The following is a 13,630-nucleotide window of genomic DNA, read 5'->3' as shown; positions in this document are numbered from 1 at the left end:
AGATCCTGCACATGTTTACTACTTTGGTTTAAATCTTAGACTGAAATCACTAGTTATGGTTAGAATTGATTTGTTTGCTGCTTCTGGAGCAGAAAGTGAGCAAGTTCTTTCAAAAGTGGAACAAGTCCTGATAGTTTTTGTCTTGCACATCACTTGCATTTTTTTCCTCTTCTTTTTAAATTTTTTTTAAATTTTTTTACAGTTACATGTATTGGACAGACTGGGGTGAAAGTCCAAAGATAGAATGCGCTTATCTGGATGGCTCGGAGAGGAGAGTTTTGGTGAATACGTCCCTAGGTTGGCCTAATGGCTTGGCATTGGATCTGCAGGAAGACAAGCTTTACTGGGGAGATGCAAAAACAGATAAAATTGAGGTGAGTAATATAGGAGTAGCTGTGTACGTTCATTGAGAGGGGGAGGAAAAAAAGCACTGTTCTTAGGTTCAGGTTTAAGCCTTGTATCTGTTTATCCATTTTTCAAGAAGCTTTATTGTCCTATTAATCTGAATGTTATGGTTAACAGAACAAGGTCTTTGAGAAGAAAGGAATCACACTCATGCTCTCCTTGTTTAGGAAACTTTTCTAACAAGTGTGGTTTACTTTGCCATTGGATAAGCATTGGAAAAGATAACATCCCTGCCCTTGTACCAGGTATAATTTAATTACTTAAAATCTCAGGTTTTATCGGAGGCATTTTGAAACGAACTGGGATGCTCAAGTAGAACCTATTTAAACGGTGCTTTTACTTGACTGTGGTGCTTGGCACCAGTATCTGAAATTGTTGCATGCAAAAGACACCATGCAAGGTTTGTGTRCAGGAGAAGATGGTTGTGGGGACCTAGAGAGTCTAATTCCAGACCTCCTTGGATTACGTGGTGTCCAGACACGTGGAGGAAAAGTCATTTTTCATCTTCTGTCCTCTCTGAAAACAGTGTCGTTTTCTCCCTCTGACTTTGCATAGGAGGAATCCTTGCAGTGCTCATTCCTAATCACTGAAAGCGTATCTGCTAGAATACTCTATGATTCTCTTGTGCCCTCCTTGCTTTGGGAAGAAATATTTTAAAATTGCAGTATGCTTAACCCATCTATCTRCTGCTCAAACTTTTATCAATCTAATGCAGACGTGTATCATCTAATGCAGGCRAAGCTGGGTGAGTTATCCATCTGTTATGATAGGCTTCCAGGAGGGAGGTCATGAGTTATCTCTGGAGATCACAACTTTTCTGAGATTTATTGCATTAAGTTTAAGCTATATGGGAGCAAACGTGAGGTCAAATTCAAAAATTATTCCCCTAATTCTCTCAAATGCCTACATTTSTCACCCAGACAAATGTTCTTTTCGATGTCTTGTTCAGTTCTGACTGAACTGGTGGCAATAGTTTCCTTCAGCTAATTGAGCTGGGTTGCTAATATGAAGTAGCAGCCTATCCTTCCACAAAGATGCAAAAGCAGTTTGAAAACTGAAGGTGCTAAACAATTAGCTTTGTTGATTACTTTAATTTCAAAAGGCAATTCTCCAGGGGATTTGAAATGGCTTCAAAGTAAGAAGAGGGGAATAACCCAGCTAATTGAAATCCCTTCGTAAACAGGATTACCAAACCAGAATGTCAGAATGAAAGTAAGTCTTCCCCCCTTTAAAACAGTAGTTTAAAGTTTTCTTCCTGTGGTGTAAACCAGTTTTCTGAAGTGCAGTTTAGACTAGGCTGTGGTAGCAGTTTATTTCTGTGCCAGTAGGTGTGCAAAGAAAGAGAGAAACTTCTCCCATGACTGTGTCCTGTGCCACTCAGGGAGTTTAGTATGTGGAACATTTTTGGATAAATTAATTGTCAGTCTTTTGGAAATAGCTCCATGCTCTGAAGCCTCTCCTTTCTGCACAGGAAAATGAGAAGCGAGACTGTCCTGTAGCTCCAGAGAAGTAACTCTAGATCTTGGCGGCAGCTAAGCCCGGGAATAGCAGAGCGGCCCTCTTCCTTCCTCACCTTTCAGCCCGCAGGGCAAGACGTTGCAGCCYCTACCTTTAACAGCTGGGGCTTTGGCTCTGCCACCCAGTTCACTGTTTTAGCAGTCTGTGCTGCCTGTCTTCCCTGTTAGACAGGGAGGCCAGTGGTGCTGTTTGGCTTAACTTCAAAATTTAGGAAAATCAGTGAAGACAAAGTTAAGGAATTTTTATGGTCTGTCTCTGATTTCTTATACTTGCTCTTGTTGTGGTTCTCTTTTATTTTTAAAACCGGAGAGAAGGTGATTTGCTGGATCTTGCAAACAAAAGATCCTTTCTACAAGGGGATTATGACATTTGTAGGTATCTTGATTGCTACATATTTGTCAACTTAGTTTTCTTTGTTAGCACCAAAAATTGAATCTCAGGCCTCCTAGCAATTGGTTCCACATGTTCTCAGATTAAAACAGGTATAAATAGTCTTATTTATTTTTAATCCTATTCTCTTTATGCTTGGGCTTTACTTCTGCTAGCTATCAAGAACAGATTCCTTCTGACAGTTACAAATACCTAAATGGGCCCATTTAGACATGATAGGGGAAAAAATGTCAAGAGTGTTTGTGTGGAGCTCTGAAAAGCCTTTTCTGGACTGGCTGTCTGCAGCTGTGCGAATTAAAACTGCACTGGCATGTTCTCAGCAGCATTGGGTTTTAAATGTCTCTTGCAGAACTTACAGCAGAGAGCAAATTTTGAGTTTCCATTTWGGAAAACATGCTGGACACATTTGCATTCCCCTGGCTGCTTAGGAGGGCCCTACATGACTTAACCCATCGCTGACCCTGCTCGGATATTGGCCAATTCCACACAGGCCTCTGGTAGACCTTTTYATTAATATCCCTGTGCATGATCAAATGAGTGCACTCAGGAGGGATTTGAAAATAACAGGAAATTTATCTGACAGTATCTGCACATTTATAGCTCATCTTGATATATTTGCACCTTATCAGGTTGGTCTTAAAATCTGCCTGCGTTTAAGAGCTTCCCTCAATACCCCAGATGCCCCTTCCTGCCACTCTCCCGCTTGCTGCCCTGGTGTGGTCCTGTCTGCCCGTGCAGTATCTGCGGTGGTTGGTACTCACTGTTGAGGTTGTTCTGCACTTGGCCACGAGCTCCTGCTCTCATGTGCATCTTCCCTCGCCAAGCACGTGCCATTTACGTGGCTGGCCAGTGCCYGGTGATCCACTCCCTACATGCACGTGTGTCTGTCGCATGTGCAGTTTGCCAAAACAAAGCCTAGCTGGCAGTGAGTCAAGGATGCACATTCTACACTATTGCTGACCTGGCTGAGTATTGGGCTGCCGAGGGCAGAGAGTGTCCCAGTCTCCCTGTGTATAAATTGCAAAGTGGAATAAACGGAAACCCTAAGCTCTACTACCTTGCAGAGCAGAGCTGCACTTAAAGATTTTGAGTGGAGGGAATAGTATTAAGTCTAAGGCCTGATAATGTGAAAAGCATCTTATTGAAAGCATGTAGTTTTTTCTGTAGCCTTCTGAAGAACTGCTTGTCAGAATCACTTTCACCATATAATGCGTGTTCAACTGATTTTATGTGGAAGGAACAAGGGTGACTTTAGCTTGTGCCTGTTTGGGTGGCACTCTGCTTGTATTCTGCTCTGGTTTATGGTATTTTGGATCTACAGGGCATCATCTTCCTCTCCTGAGGAAGGCCTCTTCATAGACTGAGTTTCTAAATAGAGACTAAAGTTTATGCAGTTTGGAAATTGAATAAGCCCTTTATCTGCCTTGTGCTGGATCTTGGGTTGGTAGTGCATCGTGAATGCCTCTCTAATTTTTATTTCTAAGCAGCAAAACTTGCCATTGCTTTTTGGGTGCAGTGTGCACCGACTGGAACAAAAACGCTGCTGAAGGTATGGAGCAGTGCCCTGTTCCAGGGGAGCGTGCTCGTATTTGCGTGCGTGAAGCTTCACGGGGCGAAAACAGCAGTTCCCCTTTCCTGGCAGAGCCCTTCCCATCTGCAGCTTTCAGCTGCGACACAAAGGGCCCAGTCACTTTRCAAGCGGTTTGTATCGCGCAGAAACCATTTGGCAAGACGTGTCAAACTTTGCGTGACAGCGGCCGACGGGACTTTCACTGCAAATTTGGCACCCTGCGGTAACATTGTTCCCAGCTTTGATTTCTTTCTTTCTTTTTTCTTTTTTTTTTTCTTTTTCTTTCTGCTTGGTTTGGCAGAGTCTGCAGCAAGGGAAAATATAGAGTAAATTTTGAGGCATGTCTGCTGAAATCGTGCGTTTGTCTGCACAGCTTCAGCTCTGAGGAAGAGGCGTAAATTAATCCAACAGATCTCTGGATTTTTATTGATGGAGAAAAGGTACTTTCCAGGAACCAGCGGCAGATTAATGAGGATTACAGGGCTCCAGCAGAGATGGAAGCACAGACCCAATGGCATCCACGTGTAGAGTTTCCTACTTCTCCTTAAAAAACAATTTTGTGGTTAGCCGAGTTTTCCACGTATTATTTCTGCAGTGTTTGCTTAAAGTGCCTCAGGTGGAATTGCATAAGGAACAATTACTGAATTCTCAGGTGGCTGTGTAGGGATGCATTTTAGGTTTGTGCAATCAGCTTGGGATAAACGTTACAGACAATATCCCTTCTGGCAGCCCCCCCTTGTTGCACACCCCAAACACCCCCTGCCCACAGACACAAATAACCTTCATTTCCCTTTGCAGAAGACTCCTAATTATATACAGGATTTTTTTTGCAGATTTGTACCATGTCCAAGTCTGAAGCRTAAGTCGCCAGTGGCCGACGGTCCTGTTGCTAGCAGAAAAATGTTCCAAAGTSCAGTCATTAGGGCTCTCCTTGAAAGTTAAAAGAAACTGTAATCACTGTAATTAGTTTGTTGTGGATGATGTTGTGGACAAATAGCAGGCAGTGTCACTGGGAACAATTTGCTACTTAAGTTTGGAGTAGGCTTTGGCTTAAATTGATTGCACTCAGGAGAAAAATTAATTATTAATCTCTGTTAAAGCTGCTTTTTCTAAACAAGGCTGAGCGTGTTTCACATACTGTGGTTTGGTTCCCAGATGTCTGACCTGAAAAATGTGTCATTTCTATAGGAGAAGCTGGAACCGATAGCATTTGGTCTGCCTGATTTATTCTGAAACAATATATTGAAACAAACAAATCTCACGGAGAAAATACCTAGCGTAAGCTTATCTCCAAAGGCGAATTAGACTCGTGCAGAAAACGTGACGTATCAGGTCTCTATAGATGTGAATGTATTTTAGGAAACCTAATTTATTTTAAAATAATTAATCTCCATACCGCATATTTTTATTAATGTGTGAGAGCGGAAAAATGAAATGGATCTAGAAATGGGAAATACAGGATCTGTTTGATGTAAAAAGAATGCAAGTCTAAATAGATGGTAATAAAATCACTTAAATGGATGATAGTGAGGGAGCCTTAAATTCYTTAAGACTTTTTAGTGACTATTTGCTTGAGAGCTGTGCTGGTGAAGTGGTAACTAAATAAATTGCAAGTCAAAGTGAGACTTATGTCCATTTGTGGCTATTGGGCCTGTTGGAAGCTGCAGGTGTAGTTTGGGAGCATTGCTTTCCACCTAGCTTTTGGTACTTCCAAGTAACTTTGAGGCTCCAGTATTGCAGTGTGTTTTACCTGGAGAATCAGCCAACACAAATGCTGTTGTGGGTTGTAGATAGGTTTTTTGAGGGGATTATTTGTTTTCTGAAGGGAGCCACTTGGCATCTASTCAGAGAACACCGTTGCACAAGAGCCAGACTCACTGCCCAGCCATTAGACCAATAACGTGGTTTATAAGGATTTTTGAGGATTCAAAGATCATTTGAGGAATGATCTATGCTTGTGAGCTTGGGGTCAAATTCTTGCCAGCAGCCAGATAGTCACTGCAGACTAGATAGTCCTTCCCTCAATGATTCCTCCCATCTTGAAATGTTGTCTCAGGGTTACAGCAGTTCTTGGACTTCATTAGGACTGATGACAAATGAGATATGATTGCCTTTCCCAGCGGGACGTTGCTGGAATGGAGCACGGGCTTTCTGGGAGGGACGAGCTGTATCTTTGACTTCAGTRCTATAATGATGGCTACTTATAACTATCTGTTAAGAGTTGCATAAAAGATAAAACAGGTTCTCACTGCTCCTGAAAAATGATGTAAAGCTGAACAGGGCTTCCTTGGGGAAAGGAGTGGAGCTCTAGGAAGAATTAAAGAAAATAAATATCTAGGGAGAAAAGTCTTTTATCTTCTGTCCTTCAAGAATAGAAATGCAATTCTGAATGGTTTCAGATCTGGATGGCTTCTGAATTTAAGCTCTCTCGGCTTTGTTATAATTTTTTCAGACCAGCAGCTTCAGGGTTTCCTGGTGTGACACTGCCTCTTTCTGGAACACAGGAATACAGTCGCGCACGACCTGCTGACACCAGATGTCCAGAGCGTGTTAGAGAGCAGGGGGCCTTCGAGCCCTACTCTATTACAAGACTAGTTGTATTTCCTTACTGTTTAATTAGAATTTCCCTGTGGTGATTTGCATCTTACACCACACCAGCTCTGTTTGCTTTTGAGAGAAGATATCAAATCTGGGAAATGTGGGAGAAAGCGAGATCTGGGTTCGCAGGGTGAGAGGTTTCAGTCGATCATAGCGTGGGTTTTGTGTCTCAGTGCTCGCAGTGATGCAGTCAGGAGAGAGCCTCCCCTACCATAAGGGAAACTTTATTATGACAGTGTTGAGGAAGAAAGTGGCAGCTTTTTTGCCCTCGCTGGGTTGGGATGTGGGTGCCCCTGAGGTTGGGTGATAACCTAGCCCCAAGTTTGCTCATCTCTGTCACACATCTACTAGGCTGCTGCTAAAGGTGGGAAGATATCAAAACTCAAGGGGAACCTCTCAGCCCAGCTACGTTGTGCCCTGTCCGCTCGGCAGCGCGTGCTGCCAGGAGCGCATTCTTAGTTTGATTTGTAGTTCTCTGCAACACTCAGATAACAAAACTGAAGACCCCCAGCTCTTTTCTTCACAGTCTAGGGCCAGCATATTGAAAAGATAGCATACTGGTGTGAGGGGAAGCCTACAGCCTGCAGTACTCTCGAGAATCAGTGTATTTGCTACAGTAGAGGTGAGTTTAGTCTATAGGAAAGTAATTTCCTAAGGGCTGTGTTGAGACACTGAAATCAAACACACGCGCTCACACACACACRCAGCCCTAACCCAGTCTGCAGGAACTAAAAAAACATCAGCAAGTTCAGTACTCACTGTTCCAAGTACAAGGTTCATATTAGTTGACCTTGCCTTCAGCACCATAAATATCCAGGATTGCACATCTGTAGAGAAGTACAGCAAAGCTAGCCTTGAGCCAAGCCCTGTCCCGTGCACAGCACGGGCTCCCTTCCCAGATTTGGGATACAGAACATGGCACTCGCATCGTGGGTAGTCCTGGTCCTGCCACTTAAAGCACTAGTAAAAGACTCAGATTTGACTGAATGAGGACTCGGCAGCATGTTTGATTAGGGATTCTCCCAAACTTCTCAGTGCTGGACTCTATGTTTAATCCAATAGCTTCACAGATACTGGCAGCTGCAATTTGCAGAACTATTATGTTGAGTCCCTGCACACAGCAGAATTGCTACTAGTATAAAACTATTTTCCTCTGTAATCATTGAGATTTATTGCAGGTTGCTGCACAGTCGTAAAATTCTCTAAATCTCGTCAGTTTTCCAGGGACCATACAGTTTGCTACTTTTTTAAGGGAAAATTTAAAAACTGAGCAGCTGACTGAGTGCTGCTAATTTTGGTCTTTCTGGAGTGCTCATGAATAACTTCTGTATGTGCAGCTTCTGCTATATTTATCTGGAGGAAATCCTGAGGATGTATCAAACTACGAAGTTGAGGAATTATTTGAGTTTTACATGCTTGGGGCTCTGCTTTCTCACTGACGACTTATTTTAAGCTATCTGATATCAAATCACCTTTTTCTGTTTTGTTAGGGGGCGAATTCTGCTTGGCCTTCCCCTCCTGGGATCAACATTCCATATTTAAAAGAGGAATTTTATGTTCAGTGTGGAGCTGGGGGCAGATCCCTGTCCCTGTAAAAGGGCCCAGGATTCTTCCTGGCTCAGGATATTCCAGCTGCAAAGGAAAAGGTGGCTTCTAGGTTGTAACCTGGACTTCCTTTGTTGGGCTAGCAGAGGTTAACATTAACTTTTAATTTGGGAATTAGGCGCCTGCTCCGTGGTGTTTGGCTCTGCTCCCTCCTGCCGGGGAGCCCGTGTCAACACTGGGGCTCCTGCATTTCCAGAACCTGCACATGGAGAGAGGTGTCTCCTGGTGCCGTGTCGGATTCGGAAGCTCCCAAAGCCATCGGCTCACGTCGCGCGGCCCCACTGAGAGCGGAGCCGAGGGGCCCCCGCCGCCTTCCCCGGGCTCCCGCCATCGCCTGCAACGGTGGGAAACTTTCCCCACAACTGGCGGCTGCAGAGAGACGAGCCCAAAGGGTTTTGTGCCTATTTAGCCTTTGGACAGGCCCTTCAGTGCGCCGAGAGGCGAGCAGTCACTCAAAGGAAGGCTCCCTTTGCTGCCGTGATTGACCAGAGTCACTGTGTGGGAAAGGAAGCCAACTTATTCGCAGCCCAAGGTGACCCCGGCCTTTCTGTGAGCAATAAAGACATAATGGAGGCTCGCTCTGGGTTCGGGGGAACCCCCACAGCCATCTGCGCACTTCATTGGCACAAGTGCCTTTCACTTGAACTTGCATTTGACAAGTGTTTTCTGGGCCTTTCTCATTCAGGAGGGCCCTTCAAAGGCAGCTAATTGAAATGCTCTCGCCCCGCGCGCTGCCTCGGCCCCACTCGCCCGCGTTGCTGCGCGCCGGCGCTGGGCGCTAATGAGCAGCAATGCGTGCGCCCCGGCCCGCCCGCCCGCCCCCTTGCTGCTTTTTTCTCCACCGGGAAGTCTCGGAAAACTCTTTTCCACACTCTCCAGCAGCAGCTTCATAAAGGAAAAGTTGGGAGGGGAGGTAGGGCAGAAGAGAAGGGTTTCTGTTGCCTGTTGCGTGGCCAGTCCCCTCTCCCCTCCCTCCCCCTCTTTTTATTCTTCCCCCAAGCCCTGGACTTTTTGAAATGCAGCACAAATCAGGTCCCCGGGATAAAAGGCTGCGGTCTGCCTTGTGGCATGTGCAATGAGGCCATTCACTGCCTCGCTGCCTATAAATAGGCGTCGCAGCGCGGCCGCGCTCCGGGTCGTGGCTCCCCATGAAGCAGCGCCCTTCCCAGGATCTGGGCGCTGCTCCAAGGGACCTTGTCCTCGCGCCCATCCGATAAATCTCCAATTTATTTCTCATCATAAAGACGGCGTTCACCATAATCGATACGTGTTCCTTGGCCGGGCGGCCGCATCCTCCCGCCTGGTCCGCGCGGGGTTTGGTGCGAGAGCCGAGCCCGGCGCCGACGCCGTTCCCGGCACTGCGCCCCTGCAAGCTTTTCTTTGGCTCACGGCCAGCCATCGGCCTCTTTTCATCTTGGCTCCATTCTTCAGTAAGAAGGTTAAATTAGTGGCACTCGGGTTTCTTTTTTTCTCCAAGTTTGAAGGAGAGAATGGGGACCGTGATTGATTTTTATTATAAAAGATGTGATTCTCCCCGCAGACCTCTGATGTTGCCGACGTGCGAGCCCCGATAGCTTACTGTTGCCGTTCTTCAGGCAATTTGTTTGCCTGATTTGGCTGTTAAAAATGCTCATAAATCCCTTGTGTTGTGCAGTTATGCAAATGTAGTGTATTTTTTTTCTCTCTCTCTCTCTCTTTTTTTTTTTCTCCCTCCCTACCCTCCCTTTTCAGAATTGCTATTGGGAGTAAAGAGAGGAGAGAAGGAGAGTGGAGGAAAATGTTTGACAGGTTTGTGAATTGGCAGAATGTAAGATTCTTGCACCCAAGTTGCTGGACTTTTTTTTTCCTCTTTTCTTTCTCTTTTTCATCCGAGCACACTGCTGTTTTGTACAGTCTTATTTTGAAAGCTGCTTCTAATTTTCCCCTTGAACCTTTTGTTTCATAGATTTTCTGCCTTCTCAAAATTGAGCAGGGATAGCTGCCTCTGCAAAAAGGGTTGGTTTTTTTCCCCCTGCTATGCAGAATATTTAAAGAATGGATTTATGTATTTCTTACATTGCTGTTTTCATTGCTGCTGAATTCCTAGCTTTCGTTTATTTATTTTTTTTTAACATAGGAATGAAAAGATTGAAAAGTACCCCACCCTGGATTTGAGTCTGTTCATGGTTTGTAGCGGAAATGTCTATTTTTCATTAGTGTTGACATAAAATGAGAGCAACAGCTAACAAACAGGCAATAAAAGGAGTAATACGAGCTTGCTGTTCATGTAAGGCATTTCTGATAATAGGGGAAAAAAAAATCAGGAAAACAAATTGTACTTTGCAGCAAGCCTAGGAAAGCAGTTAAGGAATTTCCAAGCAGACTAAAGAGGGGAGGGATTATATGATCTGTAATTTATTTGCAGTTTTCTAAATTGTAATTTCCTTCACTTAAACCTCAGTCTCTTTATGTTTTCTGTAGCTGAGCATAGGGATAATAAACCCTCCAGAGAAATGCATTCAAGTTGGTAGTTTCCTTCTCTTGATCCTGGCCCTTGGCACATCTTGATTATCCCTGTCACTTTGCCGGGGGGCCGGTGCGAGGCTGGAGCTCCATATGTTTTCCGTGTCACCTTTTATTATGCAGCTTCCTTCAGGCCCGAGGCCGGGCTCCTTGGCCTCCCGTAGGTGCCGCTCCCGCCTCTCCCCGTCCCCGTCCCCTGGGAGCCCTCGCATGGAGAGCCGCGCCGCTCGCTCCCCTCTTGCCTCCGCCCTGGGGGCTCCTGCGCAGCCTCTGGGGCCACTTTGGAGGTGTCACCTGCCATCTATTCCCAGCTTGAAAGTTTGATTGCCGCTCTTCCCATCTTAGCACCTCACTGATGTATCCATTGGTCCTTTTTTTTTTTTTTTTTTTTTCTGCCCTGTCTCTCTAGTTTAAGTGGCTTTGGTGCATGCAGTGTTTTCTTTTATAAATCTTCTCGCATGTAGGTCTTAGTTTAGGGAGATGAGGGGATGCTCAGATTGTTTTGCCAGTTGTTCATCAGAGTTCCCTTTGAGTTCTTCACTGGAGCTAAGGTTACTTTCAGAAATAATTCTAACACAAAATGCAGTGTTTTTCTCAGCTCCATATACTGCACTGACCTATTTTTAATACATATTTATATTTTATATATAAATATATATTAGCTATTAATATATTTCTATTTATATTGTTTTTATCTTTCTATATCCTTATTTAACTATATATAATAATTACACAGGTATGCTATCTTTGGAAGTAAAATACTGTAATTTGTAAAATGGGTGGCAAGCAGAGAGTACATCACTTCTAGCTGTGAATGTGATTGTATTCCTTGTTAAAATATCACACACTTTGGGCAACTCTTTGAGCCTGGGGAGAGAATGAACCTCCCAAGAAGGGCATCGTTAGAAGCTAGGGAGTTCCTTTCTGGAATATGCCAGAGTAAGCAGAGAAAAGCTGAGGAGAACAGCCCCGCTTTAGAAACCACCCTCCGCTGCTGCTGCTGCCATCACGGGGCAGTGAACACCAGCTGCCTTTGTAATGCCTCCAAGGTCAGGCTGTCCTGAATCCTTCTGGTTTGGCCCCAAGCAGTCCGCACAGACCTCCAGGAAGGAACTCCCTGCTCAAACCCCTTGTCTCATGAAAACATCTCAGTGTGGGTCAACACTTACCAAGCTATAGGGCTCCAAACAGTGCTAGCTATGTAGATGCAGTTGTCCGGCGATGCATGGTGTAAACAAAAACATTGCTTTTACTTTAATACTGTTTTTTTTTTTCTCACTACTTGTGTATGTTCTGTTTTTGTTAGCTTTTCTTCAGCCTTTACTTCAGAAGGCTGCATTGCCACTAGCTCTGAAGGCTGAGGGTTTCAGCTCGGTGCCTGTACGAGTCTTTTCTCTCACAAACAGCGTGTGTCTTCCCATCCCACCTGGAGACCTGGCACTGAGCAAGAGGGCCTGGTCTGAGCACATGCAGAAAATCCTTCACTAGTATCTACTTGGTATCTTATTCAGATGTGCGGAGTCCTGAGGATAACTTGGTTTGTGGTTGAGAAAGAATATTCTCCAAAATGTGGAGAACTTGCTGTCAATGCGTGAATTTGAATTCTGGAAAGYAAAACTGATAACGTTTCTTTCTGGCAAAAAGTGTTCTCTGCTTTCTGCTCTTGTGCCATCCCATGGCACTAGAGAATAATGAGAGATTCCCTGTCCCCACGGGCTGATGAGGGGCTGTCTGTGTGCCCCGGCTTTGGTGGGCCGGCTCGTGCTCCTTGGCAGTCAGGCAGCCACCYAAGCCTGTTGTCAGAGCAAGCCCTGGCCCTGAGTATTAATGGGATGCACGTCAGTAAATGGAATGAATCAAATGTCTGCCCTTAAAAGAGAAGCTTCATCCAGCTTGAAAATAGAGCTAGTACCATCTGCATGCTGCAACGTGAAGCAGAAGCTGGACTGAAAGCATGTGTGTTTGTTAAAAGGTGTGAAATATTTGTCATGAGCATTAAAAAGGGAATTGCCTGGTTTTGTTTGTACACCTTCCACAAAAATAATGTCAAGCAGCTTTCTGACACCCAGCTTGTCACTGCCTGTGACAGCTTGTGTATAAACCACTGCAGCTGGGAAACCTCTTCCCTGCGCGTTTATGCTTGGCTCAGGCCTTCCTGCTGCAGCCTGTGCTTCACTTTGGAGAGAGCGTTTTGGTAGCGCCCCACGCACCCAGGAGCTGTGCGCGGCCCTGCCAGGGCCCGGAAACGTTGGACTCGAGGAGGATGAGCGCTGAGCACCAGCCTGCGTGGGGAGGTGCGACCGCACAGGCAGGGCGGGATCTGCAGCAGCCTCTGCCGCTGGGCTGCGRATGGAGCTCGGGGTCCTCAGCCAGGGCAGCCTGGCTGCATCCTGAACGCCCAGCAAGGCTAAGTAAAGCTCTGCCTTGGCTTTGCTCCCTCTCATTTTCCTTCAAGGACTGGATACTGCTAGGCAGGTACACAGTTTTTAAGCATTTTAAGAGCATCCTGTGAGGCAGCAGAGCCTGATGCTTCCCTTGAGAGGAGCTTTGGCTTTGCTCATTGCTCTGTTGCACATCCTGCAGGACTCCTGTCCTGTGGCTAGGGAGCATGGTCACCCTCCATGCTGCGGATGGTCAACTGGGTCATGTTTTGGTCGAGTGAACTGCCTCGAGAGGGCTGGCTTTGGGCCTTGGGCCAGGTCTCCGAGTTGGGCTGGCAGTGTGAGAAGTGCCGTGCGCTGCGCGTGCGCGAGAGCTGGGCGGGAGGCCGCCTGCTGTGGGGCTCCATGGCACCATGCACGTTAAGAAACCCTTCTTCTTCCAAATAGGCTCTAGCAGAGCTTGGTATGAATCAAGCGCTTTGAGCTTTTCCAAGGTGAAAGGAGTGCTTGCAGGAAAGGCAGAGGGAGAGTGAAGAGGTTCTGTGCATCCGTACCTGGTTATTAAAATCTGACAAATCTATGTCCACGGGTTAGGCTCAGGCAGCCAACGGCATTAACAGCCAGCTCTTTGCTCTTGTTCGAGTTCCTCTGCTGATGAGGA

General features: G+C 45.7%; 1 protein-coding gene across 1 annotated transcript in view; it reads left to right on the top strand.

The window, feature by feature from the left end:
* The window catches only part of LRP5 (LDL receptor related protein 5), a 125,032-nt gene that overhangs the window by 68,344 nt on the left and 43,058 nt on the right, over positions 1–13,630 (top strand). Inside the window, exon 7 of the mRNA XM_026041246.1 lies at positions 203–374. Within this exon, the coding sequence (XP_025897031.1) occupies positions 203–374 (172 nt within the window). The remainder of the gene's footprint in view (positions 1–202; positions 375–13,630) is intronic.

The sequence above is a fragment of the Nothoprocta perdicaria genome, unplaced genomic scaffold (genome assembly GCF_003342845.1).
Source record: "Nothoprocta perdicaria isolate Ctin4 unplaced genomic scaffold, notPer1 scaffold_28, whole genome shotgun sequence".
Taxonomy (NCBI): Eukaryota; Metazoa; Chordata; class Aves; order Tinamiformes; family Tinamidae; genus Nothoprocta; species Nothoprocta perdicaria.
The sequence above is the reverse complement of the archived record's forward strand: the minus strand, read 5'-3'. Positions and strand labels throughout refer to the sequence as shown.